Raw genomic sequence first — 27,614 nt, 5'->3', positions numbered from 1 at the left:
CCTCAATGTCCTTCCTGAGCTGAGGGCCCAGAACTGGACACAGCACTCCAGGGGTGGCCTCACCAGTGCTGAGTCCAGGGCAAGAATCACTTCCCTGGACCTGTTGGCCACACTGTTCCTGCTCCAGGCCAGGATCCATTGGCCACCTGGCCACCTGGGCACCCTCTGGCTCCTGTTCAGCTTCCTGTCCATCCACACTCCCAGCTCCCTTCCTGCCTGGCTGCTCTCCAGCCCCTCTGTCCCAGCCTGTGGGGCTGCAGGGGGTTGTTGTGGCCAAAGTGCAGGACCCGGCCCTTGGCCTGGTTGTATACAAGTCTCTAAAGGAAGGTTGTCCAGGGGATGGAGCCAGGCTCTTCTCAGGGCTGCCAAGTAATGGGACAAGATGCAACAGGCGAAAACTGGAACTCAGGAAGTTCCACCTGAACATGGGGAAGAACTTTACTGCAAGCATGACTGAGCACTGGAACAGAGTGCCCAAAGAGGTTGTGATGTCTCCTTGCCTTGAGATATTCAAAAGTAGGTTGGACACAATCTTGCTGTGGGGAACCTTGCTTGAGTAGGGAGGATGGACTAAATCACCTCCAGTGGTCCCTTCCAACCATACATGTTCTGTGATTCTGTGTGGTGCTGTGAATAATAGTAATAATAGCAATAATAATAATAATAATAATAATAATAATAATAATAATAATAATAAAAAGAGGTAGCTAGTAATCAGAGCGATGTACATTTGGGATCTACCAAATCAGACTGTGTCTTCTGAAAGGGAAAGTAATTTGGTAAGTACGGACCCAAGGAATGCTTAAGAGGTCGTTATAGGGAACTTCTTCAAAGTGAGACTTGTGTAATGCCATGGGCAAAAATTTGCAAAATATAGTATGTGAAAGTAATTGATAAAAGGAAATAAAGAGTGGAAATTGGGAGTCAGTTTGCTTTCAGCCTGCAGCACTGACCTCTGCCACCACTTTCTGTGGTTGTAGCTTCCCCTCAAGAAAAAATGTGCAAATGGTGACTGTTCAAAGTAAACCTGTAAAGCGATGCAGGGTCTGGAAAATAAGGCTCACCGAATAAGACTAAAGGAATTTGTCTTCCTGAGGAATTTCTGAGGTAACTTGATCACCATTGGTATGAACTTTCCCTTGAAATAATATGACTGACAGTGAATAAAGGAGATTTTTCCTTTGTGTGGGGACAAGACAGCAAGACCCAAAGCCTTGCAACTGAAGGTAAACTTAAGATCTCGTCTTGTAAATCTTACATCTGAAAAAAAAAAGATATTATTTCCTAGCACTAATAATATTTACATTTATACAATTTTGAAAAAGAAAGGGAATTTACAATTGTAAAATACAATTGCACAGTGTGTGTGTATATGAATTATTGGCTTTCTTTTTGGTTTCTGGGGCAATTTTTATGGTCTGTAAGTGGAGTCAGTGTGGTATTGACCCTCTTAATCCTGAAATTAATAACTACATATGTTTTCTTGCTTCCTCTTTTTTCTACAGTGCCATAACAAGGATTTTACCTGTACTGCCCTCAGTATTGTTGAGCCTCTGGGGTTTCCATGCTTATGTCAATATAGTGGTAGTAATACAAAAGTAAATACTCCTAAAATTCATTAAATCATGATACTTTCACAGGGTAGACCTGTAATCATTTTTCCCTAAACACTCTTTCCTTTCCTTCCTCCCCCATTCTGTTTAAGAGTGAGTAGGGTTTTGTTCTGCAAGTGTGTAAATCTCTTAACATATAACCAGGTTTATTAATTAGAAAGAAAATTAATAACATGTTTCCAGTGAGTGGCTTCTTAATTTAGTTTTACCAAATATATAATGTTATATATAAATTTAAAACTACATATAGTATCAAGTTTATTGCAGTAAAATTTGCCTGGGAAACAGTAACAGAGAAAAGATGTAAGATTGAAGCAGAAAGTAAAGTTTGAGGGGATTTTAGCTTTTTATCCATGGGCAGAATCTTGCATTCAGACAGGTGCTACACATTTGTAAAGGTCTCCTTAGAGAGGTTTTGTAAAAGGATTAACATCCAGGAAAAGGCGGTTCTTAAAGTTGGATCTATGACAAAAAATATGAATATAATTTCCTTTTATCTGAAAAAGTCTTTGTTAAGAAAAAAAAAAATCTTTCTTAAAAAAAATTTGTGAGTTTCCCTTTCTATGCATACTATTTTTACAGTGGGTAGTATCTTTCTAAACATGAAGAGCATTTTACTTGTTATTTGTTCAAGATTGCTCTGTGTAACATGATTATGGCTTTCTCCGTGAGAGCTGATGTGATTTGCTTGAGTATTTTAATTTCATTACCAGAGTCATGGATTCAGCTGGGGTTTTTTTGTGGGTTTTTTTTTGTTTTTTTAGACATTGACTTTCATTGCTTACTTCTCTGTGAAATATTTTGTATAAATTTTACCTTGAATAGAAGGGAACTGTTCTTTTCTTTTTTAACTTTAAGTAAACTTTAACTTAAGGAAGTTTGTTTCTTGGGTGAAAGGTAATCCAGTTGAAGACCTTTGAGCAAAGCTATCATTGGAACAAACACTCAGTCCTTTCCCCCTTTTGTGCAAATTCTCTCTGCATTTGTTTTTTTAGGAGAAAAAAAAATTATTTCTACATACCTCTGGTAATAAGGTGTGAAAGATACTTGTGTCTTTTGCTAAAGAAGCTTTTACTGATCTCAAGAAAAATGTTACTAAATTCTGTATATATTATCCTAGCTGAAAAAAAATTAAATATATAGCATAATATTCCAATTTTAAGAAAAAGGTTATGACTTAGCAAAAGACAGTGAAAATTTTATCATCCAATGAGAAAGTTTAAGACATACTTCATGAGAAAGAACATTTCATGCTGCTACAAAATTAGTTTTCAGATACTGCAATGCATTGGACACAGATACACTGGAAAAAAATGCTGCCAATAAAGTTTATCTGCTTGTGATGAGTATGAAATATTTTAATTATAAATTGTAGAATGTATAATTATAAATTGTAAAACGTTCCCTTACAGTATATAAATTCTGTTTTATTCTCTCTAAAAACCTTGTCTTTTTACTACCACACCTGCTTAAGAAACTATTAACTTACACTATAAATTGCATTAGCTTTTCACAGCTTTTCACAGAACAAAACCATTAGACTTACTGAATTAAATTCCTTGCCCATAAGATCGTTCCTATAAGCATTTAATATCTTACTGTCTTTTAACACTAAAAGTTTTTTCAACCTGTATTATGTGTTGCCAAGATCCCCACGAAAACTCAATGACGATAAAATCCAAAAAGGAATATTTCAGTAGTAGAAATGTTAAGTAAACAATCTTAGTTTGAATTTATACAACTAAATAAGGCCCATAAGAACCCACAAACTTGAGGTTCTGTAATATTTTCAAACGTGTTTACCATCATTGCTTAATTAATGAATTTTGCAATATGTCTTCAAAGCCAAGAGGAAGATCCTAACCAAAAATGACCCATTTCTTCCATCTTCCATGTTTCGTTGAATCATATGCTCTTTCACCACTGAATTCACAAACGTAAGATGTGTTTGGAATCGCTAAAAAAAATACAGATTTGATCCAATAATTGTGGAAGTTATTATAAGAACTTTTTTTTTCTTTCACATGGTGCCACGAATTAGAAGTTAAGTTTTAGTGATAGTACTTCACTTGCGTTGGATCATAGACTGAAAGTTTCTGGAGAAGAAAGAGAGAATCAGGAGTGAGTTAAGTCAGTTATTATTAATGTGTCTTTAACGTCAATTAAGAGTTGCTCACTTGTGGCTGATTTCTGGGTAATAAGAACATGAAAGTGCTTTATTTCACTTCCTTGTGGATTTTCAGAACTGCCTGCGACTTTCATGCTCCTTTTCCCTAAGATATGGAAAAAAAAGGGTTCATGTAGTCAGACAATAATAAAAAAAATAAAATTAATTAACTAACTAACTACTTAAGGAAAACATAATTCCCAGCTCTATAACAACCACATCAGCTATTGAAGAGTTATTGCAAGGTGTGAATCTTTCCAAAAGTCTGTGTTTAGAAACATAATTTTATACTCCTTCCATTCCTTTATAACTAAATTCTGGTCTGTCTAACTACAGCCTTTAACTTCTTCCTCCTGGTCTGTCTTAAGTTCCCTGTGTCAGGCAGAAAAAGACTTTTGTACCTCAGGATGACAACACAGTTTGTGTTGTCCTGTGTTCCTGTGAACACAGGAAATGTGTCTTTTTGGATGCACTTCTTGTTCTTGATACCTCCTTGGCATGAAATTATGGCAATTTTGAAACAGAGATGGCTCCTTGAAAGGAAAGAGTTATAGCATTGCATGGATTTTGTTAAGGTAAAAATCTCATGCCTGATGTGAATGTATTAGGAACAATTGGCCACTAAGTGTCAGAATTCTGTGCTGAATTTGTGTTAAGTAATATCTTAATATGAAAATTTTGAAAAATATGAAAATTTTATGCAAAAACTGGAATACTTTGGTTCAAATTCCAGAAAAAAATTAGGTTTCAGAATCCTGAAACCTTCATTGTCTTGTGCAGTCAGCTCTCCTTCTTCTCCCTCCACCCCCTCGAGGAAATAGTTGAAATCTATTAATTAAAACTCGTGTTTAAATAAAAAAAAAAAATTAAAAAAATTCAGCCTGACCAAAGACTAAATGACCACAATTAACACGTTTAAAAGTTCTGTTAAGTATAGTGAGATATATGCTCACTGTCAGGGAAAATGAAGCATCTTCGTTGAAAAGAGTAAATGGGCTAAGGAATTTTTGATCCATAGGAAAAGGAACTCTTTGAAGTGCAGATGATGGAACCATAGATTTAATAAATACCTGTTGCAAGGCAGGTTTTGTGGCACCTTTTTTTTAGCTCTTTGGAAGTGGTAGTCTTGATACAGTATGGCTCTAAGAGTCTCACTCCTTTTCGTGAAGTTTTTCATCACAGATATTAGTTTATCAAAATCTTAAATTTTTAAATTATTAAAAGTTGATCCTTCTTAGGGCTTACCTGCATGGGAAAGATGAACATTAATGAAGTTCTGAAAGAGTCCCAGAGTTATTACCTCTTCTGTTCTATTCCACTATGACTGCATTTCCTGTTGTCTTAGCTAGTCTGCTTGTCTGATAATTAGGTGTTTAGTTTCCCTACTTGAGGAAACTTTCTTTGATTTGTTTTTATTGCTGTTGGGTTTTTTTCATGTGGCTTATTGAACAATTTTCTTTTTTGTCTGATGCCAAAATATTTATTACTTTGCTCTTTAGGCACACGATATTTTCTTTTGAGTCCTTGATAAAGCTGAAGAACATGATAGGTTTTTAGGGAGGTCAAAAATCATAATCTTTCTTTCTCCTTTTCTATTTATGTCCTGCTTTACTGGAAGTTTAATAGTTAATTCTTATTCATTGGGGAAGTTTTGAGTAAACTGAATTTTAAGGAAAGAAACTGTATGCAACAATATAATAGCTGGAAGTAATTTCACTAAAAAGTTAAATTAGTGAAATTGTAATATGCTGATTTACGTGTACTCTTGTGTTGGAATGTTCTAGTTTGAATTAAAATATGTCTTAAATAAAGTTAATGTGTCGGTGTAGTACATGTACTTTTTAGATAATTATGAACAGAATATCTTTATTGCATGTCAAGTTGAAGTAACTGAGCACTAGGTGTTGACATTTGCTTATTTAGAGTAAATTTGAACTCAAACTGAAATGCATGAAAATCTGTGAGTCTTTGTTATGGACCAAGCTGAAAATTAATATGAAAACCAGTAGATTATCTGTTCCACCTAAAATAAAATCAATTACATATATTATTGACTTTGCTGAGGAAAAAAGATTTGTGCCTGTAAATTTCATTGTGGTTTTCTCACTACATGGAAGTTAAAATATACAGTCATGCATTTTGAATAAATAAATCTCAGGTTGTCCCAGTATTCTACTGCTTTTATTCTTATTTCTATTTCAATAAGCAGCTGCTTTGGTGGAAGACACATTTGTTTGATCAGTCATAGCGTTATAAATATAACCATGATAACTCTTACTGCTGTGATTGTAACTGTTATTGTTATTGGATTATATCCTTCTTGAACTCCATCTGTTGTAATTCCTATGGCATGATCTATGTAATTTATGGTACCCCTGTATCAAAAATTTCTGGATTTACTGTGAATATGCATAATAATATAGTATTTGAAGCTGGAAGATGGGCATACTTTAGACACGCAGCACTTAAGAGTTTTATTCCTAAAAAAATGCCTCCATTGCTTTATAAATTTGACTAAACTCACACTGAAATTATAGTATAGAAAGACATGCCCTATATAATAAAAATAAGTTTTTTCATTTGGTGATGTAACAGGTAATACTTATTTTGTTTATATATCCCTCCCCCCAATTTGCAAATTCTTCCTTTTTTCTTTTTTTACCAACTGCACTTCATCTTTTCACCTCTTATTCACGGAATGATGCCTTTCCATCTTACTGAATACCACTCATTCCAGATACTGCTTTTTAAAGAGTAACTGTTGCAGCTCATGTCAGTATATTGCATTATTCAACCCTAGCATATCCCAGTTATTCTTTATTCTTCTCATTGCACAATTACTCTACGATGTCTCTGTAGGACTGAGCTTGATTTTATTTGCCAAAAGGTCTCTACATCAGCATCACACAACTAAATACATATTCTTTCCTTCACAAAACCTTAATTGTTATCAGATTTTTGTCCATATTACAGAAGCTTATGGTTTCTTTGTGTTTTAAGTATCCCTAACTATTGTTTGAAAAAAAAAACATATATCATAAAAAAACCTCAAACAATAAAAGCTACGTGATAGAGAATTTTTAACTAAAACTCCTTGTTTTAAAACTTGTGTTAGAATATACTACTTAAGTATTTATTTAGCCTAAAGGAGCATTCAGCAGTGAGGTCTCTTCTGTGGTACAGTGGCAGAGTGTCCAAGAGAAATGAAGAGTGATTTAGTTGCATGTGAGAAAGCCCTGAATTCAAACAGTGTTTCCATTGTGCAGAGAGTCTTCCAGGGTAGGTGGAACCGTATGGAATTGTCAGGCTGAACAGACTGTTTTGTCATTTGCCTGTATTTAATTGGAGAAACAAGTTGATAGTGACCATCTGGTTCTTGACAATATCTACAAGGTGTTTTGGATTCCATTCTGGAATTCTTACTAAATTTCCAGTCAAGTTCCACACCGTGAGTTGCAACAAGAATATATTTTAAGCTACATGTGCTGGGCAATAAAGCAGAAATTCATATGAAGTTATTTTCCTGGAATAAAGCATAGCAGCTGTTGTAAAATAAATGTATAATTATTCAGGGTATATCTATTTGCTCATTTCTCTTATTGTGCAAAGGCAGAAAAACGTGTCATGCACTGTTGGATTTCATATAACACCTTATTTTATATTCAACTGTTTATGTGCCTTTCTATTATAAATTGAGATTGACATAAATTATTATAGGATAAGTGGTAAGTGCTCAGTGAATTCTTCTGGGAATATCTCAAAGAAGAAGGTGAGTTTCACAAATACATAAGCATTAGACATCCAGGTAGAATAATTCAGTACCATTGATTCCTTTCTAACATGTACATTAAAGAGAAAAAAGGTGAAAAATGCAGTTAGCAGAAGCAAACAATACAAAGGCAGGTGTATCATCCATCCAGCAGAAATGTACTTTTTGTTTTTTATTTTTTTTGCTTCTGAATTGAAATTTGTGAAGACTTATTCAGACCCTGGGGTGTTGTTAAAGTAGTGTGTCTGCTGGTGTTTGTCACTAGTGCTTCTAACTATTAATCACATGGTCTCATTCCTGGTGATTCATAACAGCAGCCACCTCTCACCAGAAGAACAAAGTTGAAAACATGAGACATATGAAAGGGATGAGATGTTTTACTCCATCCACCTCTGGAGTCTTCAGCACAGGAAAGACATGGACCATGAAGCAGATCCAGAGGAGGGGCAAAAAAAATGGTCAGAGGGATGGAGCAGAACCTTTCCTATAAGGAAAGACTGAGGCAGTTAGGATTTTTCAGCTTGGAGAAGAGAAGCCTCCATGGAGACCTTAATGCTTAAAGGGAGTCTCTAAGAAAGCCTGTAGCAATGGAAAAAGGGGTAGTGATTTTAAACTAAAAGAGGGTAGATGTAGACTACATAAAAGGAAGAAAATTTTCCAAAAGGGGTGGTGAAACACTGGGACAGTTTGCTTTTAGGTGTCCCATCCCTGGAAACATCTAAAGGTCAGGTTGGATGGAGCTCTGTGCAGCCTGACCTGGTGGAAGGTGTCCCTGCTGATGTCAGGGCAGTAGGACTGGATGACCTTTAAAGGTCCCTTACAGCCCAAACTATTCTGTGGTTCCATGATTGTAGATCATGTAAGTAGATTTTGGAGAAAATGCCTTTTTATTTTCTCCTCTTAATATTCATCTTGATACCTAGGCTTACAATGTAGGTTTGGGCAGCAGAAAAAGGATCAGTGACACATAAAGTGTTCTCTTGCCTCACTAGTGTAAGTAGCTCTCTGTGTGAGGCACAGCAGGTTCATATTCTTCTCTTTCTGGTGCAGTTTATGACTAACAAGTTCCTTTTATTTTCTGTGCTGCAAAGAAACCTTTCACTAATGATATCCTTTTCTAATACTCACCAGTGCAGTGCATTTGCTCATAAGATGAAATCTCGTTTCCCTTCATTTTTCTTTCCTTTTTTGTGCTCACCAGTTGGACAATTTGTCCCAAGCAGCACGGCTTCTTTTACCATTACAAATCTAATCTGTGGATAATGAAGTGAAAAAATGAACTTGTGCTGAGACAGTAAAGAATAGTCATAAAATTTTGCCTTTTCTATTGTGTAAACCTAGAGCAGCAAATAAAGTTATGAAAGTAAAGAATAGTTTTATTTCATCATTTCTCATTAGTGAAGAACTCTGTTGGAAGTATGGTATATGTGAGTTTATCCAGAGCAATTAATAAACCCTATTTTTTGTTGTGAATGTATATTGTTTATGGGATTGGAGAGAACTTCTAGCTCAAGAAGTCATGGCCAGTACTTAATCTTGTCTTTAGAAAGAGTTTTCCTTAAAGAACCAAATTAAACAACTTTAAAAAAAATAATAATTTTTGAAGGTGGTCAAAAAACTCCCTCGAGACATTCATATAAAAGTCTTGATGCTAATTAGAAATATCCATAATTATTCAGCAGAAACACTTAATTATGACAGTGAGAAAAAGATTTTTTATTAATTAATATTTATGATTTTTGACAGTGGAAATCTGGTAGGCAAACAGAACGGTTAGAAGAAGAAGAATACACCTGTGACTTTTCACTTGTCTGTTCCACCCAAAGAATGTGATTGCCCTGAAAAGAACCACTTCATAAAGTTGACATAATTTCCTCTTTTCCTAAACAACAGATGCCAGCCCAGTATAATTAGGGAAAGATTTGCTTTTACTTCTTCCAGGTTTTAAAGTTAATCTTCTTTCAGCTAAAACTGGATCAGTTATTGATTCTCAATTTATATTTTTCAAATTTAAATGGAGAATGAACACATGCCCTGTATAGCAATTGAGCTGGAGAGGCATTTAACATCCAAAGTATTGATTAACATTTGCTTGTTTATGCACAATTGATTGCAAACTGCAGTTAAGTCTCCTTATTCTGAAACACTCAGGTTTTATTCTGTATGATGTCAGGACTTGCATACTAATAGCTGTGAGATAATGATTTTGCCCTGTGTCTTTATCAAACACACCTGCCGTTGGCAAAGCAGAAGATTTTCACTTTTGTCGTGCTTGCAGTTCTTAAAAGGGGTGAGATTATTTTTTATTTGATTTGGTTCAGTTTGTTTGTTAGGGTGTTTTTTGGTTGTTGTTTTTTTTTTTTTTTTTTTTAGAAACAGCAATATTTAATGTGGTTGCACATTAAATGTGATTGCAAAGACCTGTGCTGACATAGGTCTAAGGGAAATAAAAAGCATGTGCTGAAATTGTAGCTTTGTACTAAAACAAAGACTAGGATGTGTCAGTTGTTATTCATGCAAATCATAGGGATTGAGCTGTGAACCATTTCCCAGTTTTTTTCTCAGAGGTTGGGTTAGGAGTGAGCAAGTACAACCAGGAGAAAAACATTTATACCCTGGTAGTCTCACGAAATATTGGGATGGGGGAGGGAAAACAAAAAAAAAGTAAAAGTGCTGCTTCAATATTGCTACTTTTACACATAATACAACAAGAAGAATTTTCTAGAGATGTACTGCTCTCACATACTGAGATGATCCTGTTACAGTTCCAGTAAGTGGTGCTTGTTGCATTAACCTGAACATGGTATTTTTCATTGGCAGATAATTGTGATGATCAGTTGGTGTCTGCTTTGCCTCAGTCATCATTCAGCAGCTCCTCAGAGCTGTCCAGCAGCCACAGCCCTGGATTTGCAAGGCTTAATCGAAGAGAGGGTGAGTGCATTTTACTGATTGATTGTTGTTAATTTTTTTTAATATAATTTATTTTAAAGAATTTTTTACCTGTGCACGATGTTAAAATGATACATAACTGGATATGGTTCAAATTTTTACTGAAGTGAAGGAAACTTGCCTGTTATTTTATTATTTATCTTAATCCTCTACACAAATCTTCTGAAATCTCTGTATAGGTTTAAATTTTATTTACTAATTAATCATACATTTTCACTCTTTTTGGTCAATTGTGGGAATTTAAGCTAAATGCAATTAAAATTAGATAGCATTGCTATTTTTGTCTTTTTTTGATGTAGCTAAAAGGTTTAGACACTTGGGTATCTGTCAGAATCTCTGGAGATTAACCATTTTACCTGAAGTTTAGGGGTAAATCAAATATTATCCACTTTGTCAAGGATATTGTAGGAATAAGAGATTATGATTTTCTTTTAACTGCAGTAAACATGTTCTCCATTCCTAGTGATGACACTCCTACTACATCTTCTGTGTGAAGAGCATCTATTCTGAAGTTTTTTGACCGTGCCTGTTAGATTACATAAAATCTGTAAAAAAAATATTTACACTGTCATGACACATTAGACTTTGTGCTGTGCTCGTGGTCTGTTTGTAACAATTAATTGTGCTCAGTCATCATGTTAAAAAAAACCAAAAACATACAAGTACGTTGAACATTCAAAAGCTAAAAATACTGAGAAATCTCAGTCATCAATCTCATTAAATATCCAAGAGCTCAGTCATTTCTGTCAATAACATCCTAAAGGCAATTTTTCTCCTTTTTTTCCCCCCAGCATATCAGCAAAGGTTTTTGGTTTTAACATCACAGTGCTACTGCTAAGGAGTAATAAATATCTTTAGGGAGGATTTTATTAAAATGTGGCAATACATTGTTATTGGTAAACAAAATCCCACTTGTTGACACCCTGAAGAAAGAAAATACTCTGTTTTAAAATTATGGCTCTAAAAGCAGCTAAACTCTGGGTTAAAATAAAAACAGTTTAGATATGCAAGAGTGTATGTTACTGTTTCAGATAATTTCTGTCTGGTGTCTGTAAACCAACCAGGAACCACAATGTAGTCTAAGTTCAAGGAAGTTATGAAGCTCAAAGGTGGAATCCTAGGAGACTTCATTGAAATACTGTGTCTCAGGTCAAAACCTAGTCTTAAAAATTCAGCATTAGTATAGATAATGAGAACAGTGGTGGTTATTCAGAGACATCCAATTCCCCTCATATATTCAACTAACATAGTTTACATTAATTTATATAATAGAGAAGTATATAAATTAAGTCCTAAGGATATTTTGTACTGCCAAAGGTATTTCTGTCCTTGGATCTCTGTGATTGATTGGAACATCTGACAGACTGACAGACATAGTGGAGAAGGAATATCCCAAACTATTTAGTTATCCTAGTGTACAGATTTGATAAATGTGAACTTCTGTTTTGAATGAAGTTGTGATATCAGTGAAAATTGTATGACCTGGAAGGACTTGCCTTTATTTGAAGTAATATATGCTCTTAGTTCTAACTTTGATTTTATTCTTTATTTTTTAGTGACAGTACAGATTCAGTACTTGCTATGGAACCAAGAATACCTTTTCTGCACTGTATTTGTATTTAACTATTTTCTGGGAATTTTCCAGGGTAAACCTGGCTGTACTTGTAGGTGTATATACATGAAAGCTTCATTTTGGATGGAACAAAGCTAGCCATTGTACACACCTGGTTTTAAACAAAAACGTTTAACCACAGAAGAAATGACTGCTAAACTATATAGACTGGCAGACTGGGAAAAAAAAAAGTCTTTTATTAGGGAAATATTGTATTTCTGTGTTTTCAGTGATCTCATAGAAGCAATGAACACATCATTAGAGTTTCAGAAGAAATCATCTGGTAATTGAAAGTGGATAATTCATAGATAATTCTCTACTCTGAATAAAATGAAATCATTTATTCATCCCGAATTAGTGGTTGTGAGTGATTGTGACTTTCTGACATTCATTTAGGACAAGTAAGATTGTGGTTCTAAGCCAATAATATATTTAGTCCTTAAAATGCCAAGATTAGGGAAATTTGAATGCAATTTAGACAGGAAAAAGTTGAATGTGTTTATGATGATTATTTAGTCTAACTTTTGTCATCAATAAAGAAATAAACAAAATATGCATATAAATTACACTGTTTCAGTTAGCAATGAAAAGTTAAAAAGTACCAGGAACTTTATCAGGAATGTGGAAAGTTACACTGAAATAGTTCTTTAGCCATGTAGCTTTGTGTTTACTAAATGTAGAAAATTGATAGGGAAAGTTAAAGGGATTGAGGAGAGACCATAAATAACCATTTTAACTGTGGTTAAAAAAAAAGAAAGTACAAAGTATATTTTACATGAAGACATAACAAAAATTATGAGAGCAGAGACAGATTAGTAGAACAGCTAACTGAGAATATGTTTCAGTTCTCTGTAAGGAAAAAGATAATGTGATTGAAATCCATGATAACAAAAATATTTCCAGTCCATTAGCAGTTAAGAAAAGTGATAACAGCCAGAAATAACTCATTAAATGTACTTCAAAGTTTTAATTATTACTAGTTCATTGATTTCCTGAAGTTTTGCAGATATTCAATACTTCAGCACAGCTAATGAATACTGCCAACTGCTAAGTAGTTACTCTGACATCAGCTTTGTTTGCAATAACAGAAAAGTAGACAGAAACATCAAGTAACAAGAACTAAGTAAAAAAAAAAACACAAATATTAATAGCAGTTAAATATTTTTAAAAAGGACAAATAAATTTTATAAATCTCTGATTTGATTATTTCAGTATAGTAGGGGATTTCATAAAAGTGGAGTTGGACTTTTGGCCCAACGTTGTATGACTTTCTAATTTTAAGTGATAGCACAGTATCAGTGTATTCCAAATTAGATGAATTAAGATCTAGCTGGCTGACCTCAAAAAGCACTAATTATTCCTGTACAAAGGTGTTTCCACAGAATTTCAAAGGAAACACTAAGGCCAACTTTGTTCAGTACTTTTGTTGGTTATATACAAGTAAACATGAATCCATAGTGACAGGAACCATAAATGCCGGTGTTTAGGCTGGACCACCAAGGATGTGCTTCTGTGCACACAGAGAGAGGGTTGTGTCACTGCTGAGCCCAGGATCTTCTGATTTTGTCTGCAGTGATATGAGTATCTCACACTGGTTGTACACACACTCTTCAACCTAAGGCGACTGAAGGCCCACACCAAGACCTTAAACCATCCTGTCCAGGAGCTGCTTTACGCTGATGACGCCGCCCTTGTTGCACACACAGAAGCAGCTCTGCAGCGTTTAACATCCTGCTTTGCTGAGCCTGCTGAGCTCTTTGGGCTGGAAGTCAGCTTAAAGAAGACTGAAGTTCTCCATCAACCTGCACCTCAGGAAGTCTTCCATCATCCCCACATCACCATTGGCCAATCAGAGCTCAAATCAGTCCAGCAGTTTAATTCCCTGGGCAGCCTCATCTCCTCGGATGGTGAGATTGACGGGGAGATAGACAACAGGTTAGTAAACGCATACAGTGCCTTGGAAAGCTTCATAAATGAGTTTGACGTAAAAAACACTTGAAGAAAAGTACCAAGCTCAGTGTTTCCAGAGCCATAGTGCTGTCTGCTCTCTTATATGGTTCTGAATCATGGGTCATCTACCGCCACCACCTGCAACTCCTGGAACGCTCCATCAACGCTGCCTCCAGACAATCCTAAACATCCACTGGGCAGATTATGTGACCAATACATCTGTTCTAGAACAAGCAGCAGTCACAAGGATTGAGGCCATGTTGCTGAGAACACAGCTGTGCTGGGCAGGGCACATCTCCAGGATGAAGGACCAACCACCCCCTCCCTAAGATCCTGCTTTATGGGGAACTTGCCACCGGCTGCCGAATGAGAGGAGCCCCGAAGAGGAGATACAAGGACTCCCTGAAACAACATCCCAGTCTTGGCCATGTTGATCAACAGAACTGGTCTACTCTGGCCTCCAATGGGGAGCTCTGGAGACACACCATCTCTAACGCTGCTGATGCCTTTGAGAATGCAGCAGGATCACCCTTGAGGAGAAAAGACCACGCAGAAAGAATCGTGTCTTGCAGAATTTGCCACCTAAGGAGTCTTTCTGTTGTGCCTTTTGCAGTTGGACGTGTCTGTCTCGTATTGGCCTCTTTAGCCACCAGTGTGTTTGTAACAAACGTGGGTAGAGCCCTTCCCAAATCTTCGTTCGTGAAGCCTGGACATGATGTACATACACTCCAGGTCTCCATTCTTATCCCACTGGAAAAGATTTAATAATTGCACTATCATTATACTAATCATTACACTATGAGCCTTTATACCCAAGAATGCAGCAGACCTTCTTTTGAATTAATGAACTTTTGCAACCTTACAGGTAAAAAATTCAGAAGACAATTATTCCACAAGAGAGCACACACCGCTGGAAGAGCCTTCATATTTGGGCAGCTAAATAAGCTAGATAAGGATTTAGCTGTTATTATCTTGCCCCATATTCACACACAATTATTTGATCAAAATATGACAGAAGGAAATTGAATATAGAAGTTGTTAAATAGCCAAAAAACCTGGCTTAGAGCTTTCTCCTTCCCTGAAGTAGGAAGAAACCCATGTATTTTAATTATGCTGTCAGCTTACATTGCCAATTTTTCAGAATCACCCTGAAAATTTGAATGCATTAACAGCTACCTGGTCTGGTTTTTTTTCTGGTGTGTATATGGAGCTTCTTTGTCTTTTTAATTAACCTTTACCTTACCATTTCACTGAACATCAAACTTATCTTATTGCACTCTTTTTATTTCAAAGAGCATTTAAAAGATAGTTTATTAAATTTATTACTGTAAGATGCATATTTTTGTTTTTATGAAACAGTATAGTTTAATCACCTTTTGAGAACTCGCAATAAGTAGGTCAAAATGAATAAATGAATTCTATCAACAGTTTAAGAACTTTATCAACAGTTAAAGAAAACATCAAGTCAATGGTTAAAGAAAAAGAACATTTCTCACATATTAGGAAGGTCTATTTTCAGCAATTTTTTTTAAAGAAGCAGTTTAACCTTCATAATGTAGTGCTAGCAATTAAAATTAGACCAACAGACAAATTAAAAAACCTTAATAGCAGCTAGGATTGTATGTCACCAAAACATCCTTAGGAAGAGCTTACTCCCTCCATTTCAGTAGTATGCAAATAAAATTCATTGAGGCTGATATTTTGCTCTACTGAAAACAAGAAGAACATGAAACTAGAAGAAAAAAAATCTGAACTGGTGGTAATTATTATGGTTTTATAAATTAACAGCAAATCTAAGTTGAACCATATAGCATCATGACTTAGATTTTTATGACTTACCTGACTTCAGTAGTTATGTTAGGAAAAAGTAACAGTCTAAATATTTTACTTTTAAATAAAAAAGCAAGAAGCATTTGGTGCAGTGATTTCTGCATAAAAGATGTGTGTTGCTGTATTGTCAGCGAAATTCCAACACCATTCAGTTTCTGAGGAAGAAATCACAGATTTATTTTTTTTCTGTAGCTTCTACAACAGTTACAACCTTCAGTGAGTCCGTTGCCATTGATCTCTCTGTATATTAATAATGAAATTGTCTTTAATACCATTGTACAGCTTCACTTTTTCTATAGAAAAAGTCTTTAACACCTGTTAAAAGTATTAAACACCTCAAAGAAAATATCTGGGTACATTTAAAAACTTCATATGGTGTTGCACGTGCACATGTTGCATTCACACAATTTTAAGAAATTCTGAAGTGTACACCAGCTTCATTAAAGGTGGAATTTAGGGCAGTATTATTTATGTCTAAATTCAAATTTATGCTGCCTTTGTTTTGCTTTGTCTTGTGTTCATATCTGTATGTCTTGTGAGTTGCAAAAGGGTGTAGGGGAGCAGGAAAGAGAGAAAGCGAGAAAGAAAGAGAAAAAAAGAAAAAGAAAACTAAATTCTCTCTTAAGCAGAGTGAGTAAATAGGATCAAAGATTTACTAACATTTTAAATATTTGCAGCCCATTGTGCTTTCATGAATCTTTAGGAGGAGTTAGGAATATTCATACAGTTATTTCTAGAAACCTGATTCCAGCCTTGTCGTCAAAATTCATTCAAGCATAACAAAGCAGAACAAAAGGTTTCAACCAGCTATTTCATGTGTTTCATCAGTGGAATAGTAAAATCAAATTATGGTGAAATGCAGAAATGGTAATAAGGGTATTTTATTGCTGAAATTGTTTGGGTCTGTTTTTCTGCCTGAAATAGAGCTATTGGGATAGAGCAAAAAAAATAAGAACAATTTTTTAAAAAGATCAGATAAAAATTTACTTCAAAAATAAAATTTGCTACAACCCATGTATGCTATCCCCTTTGTTAAAGTTAACATAATAAAACCCCATAAATCTGGATATAGCCATTTTGATATTCTGTGTTTAGATGGTTTTAGGTAACATATTTTTGAAATCTAATATAAAGGCTAAATTTTATGAAAAAATTTGAATCATTGTGATGACTTTTAGAGAGTCACAATAGAATTTAACTTCCAGCATCCTTTGCAGTAATGGAAAATTTAAGATCATACCTCTTTTAATATTTTGAGGGATGCAAAAATTGATTGTACGTGATGATGCACCTGATTTTCCTCAATTTTTTCCTACATGTTTGAGGCAAGGGGAGAAGGGCTGGTATTTTTTTGCTGAAAAATCAAAAGCAATCAAAAGTGTTCACCAATTTCTAGACTGGACAAATCGGGGATTTTTAAAAATTTCCTAAATTGAAAAAAAAGTGGAAAATTTTCCATTTTTAAAGAACTCTGAAATTTTCGATTCTAAAGGGAACTAATCTAGAAATATAAAACATTTTTCCTGCCATGCCCCTACAGAAAATTCCAAGATTTTTCTTAGACAAAGGACGTGCCCTTTGACATCTTCTTTAAAATAGTTTTCCTTAGCCTGTTAGGAATCAATTTTCTGGCAAACATGTGGGTTTTTTTGGTTTTATTATCCTGCTCATACTGCCATTACACTGCCATGTCAGAGCCATACTGGGCTCTACAGATAAATGGAGAACTCAGAATTCCTAGACTAAATTAATCTCAAAGCCCTACAAAATGATGTCATTCTAATGAATATTTTAGTCACTATTTCCCTTTGTATCAAATACTAATAATTCATCTAAATATTTTAATAATCTTTATGTTATTATGTAACATTTACTATATTACATTCTAGTCTAAATCTTTAGATATCTCAAAGATACAGAAAATCATGAGCTGAGCAACTTCAGAAAGTAGTAGGTAAGAGTTGAAAGTACATTAGACACTCATAAAACGTCTTTAGAAAGTAACAGACTCATGGTATTAAATTCACTAAGATATGAAGGAAAAGTTATTGACGTCTCTGTCTCATCTTTTTGCTATAAAAGTGGACAGAAATAAAGTGTCCATTAGTGGGATTTTCTTTTAAAATTTTTAATCAAATCCAATGTTAAAGTTAGATGTAATACTAAAGGATAAGTGAAATACACAGATATTATTAGATAATGATATTATGCAAGCAAAATGCATTTTTTCATACATAATGATATTTTCATTCACTTTTTTAAACTTTCTGTCACAAACTAGTCCTGCTCTGGACTTTTGAGGTGAGATTGACAGTAATTTCCTATTTCTTTGCTGTTTTGAATAAACTTCATTGGCCTCCTGGCCAGATGAAGAAAAGCAGTCTTTGTCCAACTTATATCTTTCTGTTTTTTTCCAAAACATGAATAATTTATGTTCTAGGTGAATAATTTTCAGTTACAATGTGTTATATGTAAAGATTTAGACAGAGAAATGAGTGTTATATCATGAAAATTAGTGTGACAGAAACCCAATACACTGTACTTGTTAGTCTGTTAGTCTGTCATTGTTTAACAATATGAAGAATTCTGTTTTAAGTTGAGTAATACAAAGTTCAGTGCTATGCATTTTTGTATATTAATGTCATTTAAGAATCAATGGATTCTAATGCACCTTAAAAAAGATATTTTCATCATTTGCAGGATCAAAGATATTTCTTAGTTATTTTTTTGCAGTTAAATAATTTATGAACTTTTGGCTGCTCCAAAAAGCCTTCACCTGTGTGTTCTAAAATTGCCATGGATGCTCTGACATGAGAGCTGCTTTGCATATTTTGTAGGTTTTACAGTCCTCATCAGTTTTAAATATTAGGGATCTAAATTGCAGGGTCATGAATATTCTAGAATTTAAAAAAAATTCTTTAACTTTCTTTCTGTTGTTGTTGTTGTTGTCTCTTCCTAGTGCCACATTTGTACTTGAAAATTATATATTATATATATTATATAATATGTTATAGCTTATATATTTTATATATTATATATTATATATAGTATATTGTATATAGTATATACAATATATTATATGCTATATGTAATATTATATAATATACATATATATTATATATATTATATATTTATATATAATATACACATACATATATATATATATAATATATTTTATATTATGAACCACGTTAAAGGAAACTAAGAGATTATCAATAAATTAAGCTGCTCAGTCTTCAGTATCTTGGGGTAAAAGAATCGTCTTCCTTTATATAGTGTGTGAGTTTACTTAGGCTTCTAGAAGATAAATGAAGAGAAATGTAACCTTAAATATTCCTGTTTGAGGAAGTAGATTTAAATGAAAATTCAAAATAAATTCCAAAATAAAATTGTTACCTGCATTAACAGATGTATCTAAGGAGAGGTTATTCATGGTGTTCAAATCTAATAATTCATTCTCAAACTGTGTGTAATGGGTCTGAAAGTTCAATACATATCTAAAAGACTTTTCAAGGTTTGAAATCCAAAACAGAATTTATTCTGTTTGTTACCCAGGAATTTCATGAAAAATAATTATTTAAATAAGTAAATAAATAAATAAATTAAAAATCCATGAGAAACTAGTACTAAGTAAATCTCCAGGAAAATGAGCAAGACTTAGTTAAAATCATTTGCAACTTGCAAAAATATGTTTTGCTTGATAAGGCTAAGAACAGTGGGTAACACAATACAGAAGTATTATTCCCCATTTTATCAACTTTTTTTTTTATAAGTTGAAATGATCTCTTTATTTTAAAATTTTTCAAGTGTAACAAAATATATATATTGCTGAATATCCTGTGGGAGCAGGATAGTACAAGTATGGCTAGGCTAATGTAATTTTGAAATGCAGATGGGACTTTAGGTACATAATTAGTGTCATTGATCAGGCATTGATTTAAAAATATCCACAACTGAGGTCTCCGGTATTGCTGCAAGAAGAGAGACACAAGGGTGGAATTTTAACATAATCACAGTCCAGAAACCTTTGCACTTTTAGCATCATATGTGATGACAGCTGCATTCTGAATTTTTAAAGGGGAATGATAGAATAATGTTAATAATTGAATAAAAATAAAAATGTTAAACAAACATATAAAATAGACTTCACCCAAAATTTTTTCAGCGTTATGGTTTACTCGTGTTGTGGGTAAAAGTTGTGCTCATTATTTTTAGACATAAAGCAGCCAAAGTCTTCCTTTAATATTAGAAAGATGAATGTCTTTCTGATGGGAAATCAAAAGTGTCTATTGATTCTAAGGCATAAATTGTCCAAAGCTCACTGGCAGGATCTCACTGATAAATCTGTTTTCAGACAGCCTTGATATTTCGACTTCTAACATTTTAAAAGGGATTAAGCTGCCTCGTGTTGAGTGCACCTGATTTCTAAATATAGAATGAAGGGATGGAGTGGGATCTCCACTTTGCTGTTGTTGAGAGGGATAATGGATTTACATCTGGAGAGCAGAACCCTTTGTTTGAGGTTGTTGTATGTCTCTTAATTCTGAAATAGGATGTTTGCATTTTAGGAGTGTTTATAAAATCATTGATTATAATTAAGCTCAAAACAAAAGAAAAAATAGCAGACCACAAAAAGTGAAAGGATGGATTAATCCTGAATTCAGGTCCTTAAATATTGTAGAAGTACCTCAGATCAAACAAGATCAGGGTTGATTTAGGATGAGAAAGATCTGGAAAAATAGATTTGTTTTTTTCTTTCAGTAATTTTAGTTTTTCTCCTTTTATTCTAGCTCATTTTCCACAAAAGATTTTTCATGTGATATTCAGTGAATCATTTTCATGTTTTTCAATATATCTTTGCCATATTAATATCCAAAGTCTTCAAGAAATCTTATAAACATATTTTGATGGATAGACCATGAAACTTTAATTAGACATTTTAGCTTCATTAATTGTAAGAATTCTGGACAATGTATGCAGTGTTTTTTTATTTAGACCTGTGCTAAGATAGTGTTTTGTCTCTCTAGGTGTTCAGTGTATTCTCACCTTGTTAATTGTAAAATATCCTTCTGTCTTTATAACAATAAATGTGGGACTCATTACATTGTTAAAAGAGTATTGCATTCTGAAATGAACACTAGTTGGCAAAAGAGACACTTCTTGCTGTTTAGAAACTAATTGCTCCTGAATGTAGCTGATACTAGAAAAAAATCCTTAAGCAGTGATGGCTTTACAGTTTTTCAAAATACAGCTATTAGAGGTAAACTATTCTGAATTACTGAAATGTAAATATTCTGACAAAGTTTTGCAAAGTTTAACATATCCATAGCCTTATAAATATCCCTTTTGCTAAGAAGCAAGTATTCAATAGAAACATGAGTAAAAGTCCTATGAGCATTAACTCTGTGTGCCTTACACGTAATCTAAAATGCAATAAACCAGAACAGATTTTGGTCTAGCTATTGATTTTTTAATGATGAATCAGGATTCTTGTATATTAAGGTATTAACTCAATAGGTTTGTTTTCTGTGTGCTGCTGCTTTTTGCACTTTCCCTCTAGCACTTTAGCCAATATTTAGGTATAAGATCTTTTTCATAAACCCAAAATCATTTTTTTTTGCTTACCTGGACTACTTTTCTAAGTTACCCTTTTTTACATCCCCTAATAGTCATAGCAGTAATAGTTTTAAAATATATTTTGTAGGGAAATCAGAGTGTATAATAAGTAATTTCTGTATAAAATCACAGGCCTAGCTACTAATTTCCTGCTGAAGACCAGCTGTCTACATTTAGCAAAAAGTCAGCCTTGAAATTGGTAAGCTTAGAAGACTAGTCATGAAAGAGCCATTCAGGCAAAAATGAAATGACCCATTAAAATCATAGATTTCACAACTCATTACATTGTTGACTGTGTTTCCTCGAGGGATTGTTTTGCCTTTTTGGAGAACTAAGAAGGCTTGATTACTTTTCTAGCCTGCAGAAATATGGAAAAGCTTTCATCATTTAATCTTTCAAGTGCTGGAGATACAAGCGTGTGTGAAAATGAAATGGTAGAAGAAAGCAAACAAAAAAAACCCCCCTCATCTTCAATTTGTAATTGCAACCAAAAAATGTCTTATTTTTGCTGTTACATGAGTATTAGTCACATAAAATTAATCTCGTGATCATAATTGGTGCCTTTAAGTTTTCCAGGGCGTTTACATGGAAACACAGACCAACGTAATCAAACTGTAACCAGCAGAGTTGCTAGAGGGGCCAGATGCATGCATGGGTTTCTTCACACTAAAGTGAGAGAGCACAAAACCCACCATGGCTCTGTTCTCATTTCCTAAGAGCACGCAAGACGTTTTTTCTCTCACAGATCCAGAAAAGTTCGCATTTCCCGGAATTCTTAAAAACATTTCCAAATTCGTCTTTGTGACTGATCCATGTCTTTCGCTTTGGTCCCAAAGACCATGTTTTTCAGCCAGAGCGAGACTTTGTGAGCCACTGTTAGGCATTTCTCCCTCAGGTATCCATCATTTTCTGGGACTGGGAGTAGTGAAGAAACCGGGAAGAATTCGGGAAGGTTCAGGCTGAACTGGGATTTCAGGCACATGGAATTATAACACCGGGAATGGCAACATGAATCCTGCTGGACTGTTTGACCTAGTGGCAGGATCTGAGCCTTATTCTGGGAGGGCATCCATAATAACAAACAGGAAGAACTTTCTGAATGCCAAAATTTTGCTTTAGAGAATATTCCCAGTGCAGTTTCTGGCTGTATTCCATCTGCTGTAGCTCTTAAGTACTTTCACGTGCCTTTTACACTAATTTCCCTAACTTTACACAATTTCTGAGATCAGAAGAGGCAAAGGCACAATTATTTCACAGCTGCTACTTGCTGAGGCAGTTTTGGCTTACATGGTCCCAAATGTCCTTCTGGCCTTTAATCCAGGTTTCCAGGACTCCGTTTCCAAGTCGAACTACCAGGCATTCAAACCAGATCTAAAGGTTGACTGTCACATGTAAGGAGTGACCTTACAGATACAGGATATCCTGCCATGAAAGTAGTCATCAGAATACATTTTTCACCCCAAAATTCCTATGGATATTGAATGTTACCTGCAACTGATTCGGGTTTTGGAACCAATGAGCCTTTGACTTCTCATTTAATCCAAAGCAAATAGTGACTTAGGATCTTCATCTGTGTTATAAAAGGTGCCTCTGGCAATATCAGTTTATCCTCCATTTTTGCAACGTTTGATCTTTTTTTTCACCTCATAACATCCATATTTATTCGTGAAATATTCAAAAAAATCCAAACTCAACATATTCTTTTTAGGATCACAATTTATTCTTTCTGAGTGTCATTCCTTACCATTTCCTGGTTTCAGGTTACTTAAAGATATATTTTCACACATGAAGTATTTATGATGAATCTGATGCAGTTATGTCAAACCTCTCTAACTGAAGTCCAGTTCAAGTCACAGTGTTCTTTGTCTCCGTGTCTTCCTGTATTGAATGATCTTTCATCTTATAAAGAAAGCAGGGGCAAATGAACTGCAAAATACATTTCCTCATTTCAGTTCTGGTACCTGGTGGTAGCCCATAAATCTCAGCAGCACCAGTACTTCAGTGGACCAGTGCAGGCAGACCTTTCAGGGTTACTTAATAACACATCTTGATTATTTTTTTCCATTTTATCTGTCAGCCAAATGCAGTGGTTGATAAGAAAAGGGGAAAAAAAGCTCATATTCTTGACACATACTTGTCACCTGATAACTAGTAAAACCCTGATATAAATATTAGAATTGCTAAAGGCATTTTTCAGACTGAAAAAAAAAAATGAAACCCACAACCCTTCCCCCCCCCAAAAAAAACCAATTGGAAAAAGAAAGAGAATAAACCTGAAACACTAAAGAATTCACTCTAGTTATAAGTCTGGCAGAATTTGAAATACCTGGAAATAATGGATAACCTTAATAATAAACCATACCACCAAGATTTCCTATAATGTAATTCTTCCTACCTTTTTTACAGATCAGTGGATTTGGAATCCAGATCTATATCTTTTCAATCTCATGTAACTTAATAACGGAGGAAGGAGCTTGTCAGTTCTTGGCAAGCTATGGTTGGGCAATCAAAATTCTGAGCTGACATTCAGCTGTAAAAGGCTCCTGTAATATGATCAGCTATGGTCAGGTTTGTGATTGATTTGTGGCCCATTCCAAGCCCATTTGTACATTATCCTATTTGGTAAAAAAGAATGTATTTATTAGTCCTAAGTTACTTAAGGAATAGGAGTTGAAAATGGAATTCTAGCTATGAGATCTCTGATGTCTGTGGTAGCTCATATAGTATATTGGCAGATACTGAATAAGAAAAAAACCCCAACAATATAATATTTCTGGATTTTTTTTTGTCCTCTGAACCATCAACACTCTGTTACCCAAGTGTAGATAAGTAATTCTACTTGTATAGAATATCATATATTTGTAAATTTGATTTTAGCATTTTAAAATTACCTAAAGTCATTCTTTATTAGTGTAGTTTAGAAAAGCATTCCATTTAACTTCCTCCTTCTCACCCCCAGATCGGGCTGTGATAAAGTGGGTATACCCTGTACCAGTGTTGAAGAATAGAATGTTCTTGGGGTTTTTTATTTGAAATACTTATATGTTAATAGCTTTCTAAAAGTCCTAATTACCTGCCAGAAGAAAAGCTCCTCCATGAAACTTTAATATGTGAAACACATAAAAATTTTACAGCTAGAAGAACTTGGGCAACCTGCTATGTGTTATTCTGTGTCTACCTGCATTAAGTGGGAGATGAGAAGTATGGGATAAAATGTCTCTGATGGCAAAACTGGAAGAGCTTATTACACTGCTTTCCAACAAATACCTTTGTGAAAAATTTGACTTTTTAAACACTATTTTAATGTAACATCTGCTGCATTGCTGTAGCATTATGGTCTGACTAGGAGAGCAGGTTTATTTCTGTTTGAAATGATCTTTTTGCTGAGAACTCCAGTTAAATTTGATTATCAGCATTAAGATCATATTGACCTCCCCATCCAAATTTTATGTGCTATATCTGCATTCCTTTTCATTTGTTGGTACAATTGTTGAAGGGTGTCATATGCTTTTTTGTGAAGTTTTGGCTACTACTTTGGTCTTTTCTTAAGATATGAGACTAGTTTAGCCTTGGTAGGCAGAATATAATATCTTCAAAAAACTGCTGTATTTGACGGTTTCTACACTCCATCAACACCATTATTATTGCACAACTATAAAACTAACATTCTGGCAAAAGCAATTGGAAATGATGTCCTATTGTTTAGCTTGTGGTTTGTTATAGCCCAGTAAAAGAAAAGAGTGGTAACACAGTAAAGGTTGTTTCCTTTTACAAATGACAACTGAAAAAAAATTCAAATATTAATGAATAATTAATAAACTATTCTCCTTTAATTATTACTTATCAGTTTCCCTATCATTTACTTAATTAATACCAAAGATCAATTTCCTCTAAATATTAGTTTTCAATGTGAAGAAATCTTTACTGGACTGCATCTTCATTCCTCTGCTTAAGCAGACAAAATTTCTTCATAAAGACACAAATCTGCAAAATCAAAAAATAAAATGTTATGGTGTGGACAAGAGTGAAATCTACATAACATCTCAGAAGTTTCAAGCTCCAAATTCACATCTCTTAGAGGCAGACAGTGTGTTTTTATTGTTAGACAGCTTTTAACCAGTTTGGCCTTGATCTTTGACTAAATCTCTCCAGACTACCCAGGAGTAAATGGAAATGAGTTCTTGAGTTCATAAACCCAGGTTCAATCCAGTTGGTAATGTACATTTCTTAGCCACCTGACATTTCTAAATCAAATAAGTAACATATTTTTAAAATTTAAGGGACTTTAAGAGATGTGTGTGTGTTTATATAATTGATTTTCTGATTGATACTGTCAGCTTCTCTTTTTTTAGTATATGTATATATAATGTATGTATATGTATATATATGATGCATAATTTGTATACATATACATACAATGGATAATTGCTGATATTGGATTAACTCCCATTCATCAGACTCCTGCTAAAGAAGTGACAGTTCACAAAATCAATATTTAAAACCAAGAAAATACTGTATAAATGTTAATAACTTGCACTGGCTTACATTAAGTTGCATTTTGTCTGTTCCTCAAAAAAAATTCTCTGCAATATTTTAAATATTATAATATTTATGAAGAAAAAAATAGAGTTGGAATGATAGTAACTTGCAGAAGTTGCCTTGTAAAATTCATCAAGGTTTACAGCAGGAATATTATTCTTCTGAAAGCTGTGGAAACTTTTCTACATAACAACTACTATGATTTATTTATTTTTACATATATTATATAACCTGATTCCAGTCGTTCTGCTCTCCATAATGGCTGTCATTACAAGAAGCTGTGATGCTCTGAAAAGATGGGATCTGAATATGCATAAATACACAATTTTTAGTGTAAGAAAAGCTTTTAAGTTAAACGTTTTATAAATAATACAGCTTTGTTGTGCATTAGTTATACATCAGTTGTCTTAAAGCTGATGCAAATATTAAATCCCCGAATTTCTCATTTGGCTGTTGAGGTTGGTTGATTTAGTTTCATAAACATTATAATGATATTTTTGAAAATCACAAATGAGGACTAATGTCATTATAATACTCTGGGAAAGAAAAATAAAAAAAATCCAGATTGCTGAAAAATAAAGCCTTGTTCCAGGGATGAAATTTAAATGAGTGGAACTGCAGTTTTTCTTCATTGTTAGGTACCTTAATTAATAAATGTCCCCCGAAGTTGTATGAAACAATAATAAAATTCTGCTAATATTTATAGCTGTACTACTTATCATTTAAGCATTTAACCAACAGAGATGTTATCTTCTGATAATCAAGCCAGATGTGATTATTTTGCTGCTCATGAAATTCCATTAGCCTGGTTGAATTCTATTTTCCCTATGTTATTTTTTCTAGTCATAATACTTATCCTCTCAGGATTTATGCCAACAAAACTGAGTCAGGAGTGAATGCTGTTTGTCCTTCTCTAATTTGAAATGTTCAAATCTCTTCTTACTCCTGAGGGCTTACTTCCAAATTATGTGGTGAAATACTGACATCATAATTCATGAATTGTGAAAAACACAGATATCACACAAATACACAAAACCCAGAAATTTACTTGGATTTGAAGAGAAATAGTGCATCTTATTTTTAGTTCTCTTTATAAGAGCAGGAATATTAAACCATAGAAGGTAAACAGTTGGTCAAATCATGACTTTCTGAAAGCTCCACGATAAATTTCTGTTATCAACATTTTAACATCCAAATCAGTACGGAAAAAATGATTGGAAATTAAATAGAGTGACTTAAGGAGAGTTATATTAACTTTCCATTCCAGTTGAGGATCTGGTATAATGTGTCATCAATAGGTGCAAATGAATAAAGTGCTGTGTCATGTGACAGATATTTGCCAGGCCCAGAGAGTGGTGGGGATGGAGCTGCATCCAGTTGGGATCCGGTCACTAGTGGTGTCCCCAGGGATCAGTGTTGGGCCTAGTTCTGTTTAATATCTTTATTGATGATTTAGATGAGGGGATTGAGTCCACCATCAGCAAATTTGCAGATGACACCAGGCTGGGGGGGGGTGTGGATCAGCTGGAAGGCAGGAGGGCTCTGCAGAGGGACCTGGACAGGCTGGAT

At 34.2% G+C, this 27,614-nt stretch overlaps 1 protein-coding gene across 2 annotated transcripts in view; it reads left to right on the top strand.

Annotated features, from left to right (window-relative positions):
* LOC113961008 (contactin-associated protein-like 4) overlaps positions 1–27,614 on the top strand; it is a 190,794-nt gene that overhangs the window by 30,108 nt on the left and 133,072 nt on the right. For both annotated transcript variants that reach the window (XM_027670992.1, XM_027670991.1), the window contains exon 2: positions 10,370–10,480. In XM_027670992.1, the coding sequence (XP_027526793.1) occupies positions 10,370–10,480 (111 nt within the window). The remainder of the gene's footprint in view (positions 1–10,369; positions 10,481–27,614) is intronic.

Source organism: Neopelma chrysocephalum, unplaced genomic scaffold (assembly GCF_003984885.1).
Source record: "Neopelma chrysocephalum unplaced genomic scaffold, ASM398488v2 Primary Assembly neopelma1_97017, whole genome shotgun sequence".
Lineage (NCBI taxonomy): Eukaryota > Metazoa > Chordata > Aves > Passeriformes > Pipridae > Neopelma > Neopelma chrysocephalum.
Note: the sequence above shows the minus strand (reverse complement) of the source record. Positions and strands in the feature narration are given on the sequence as shown.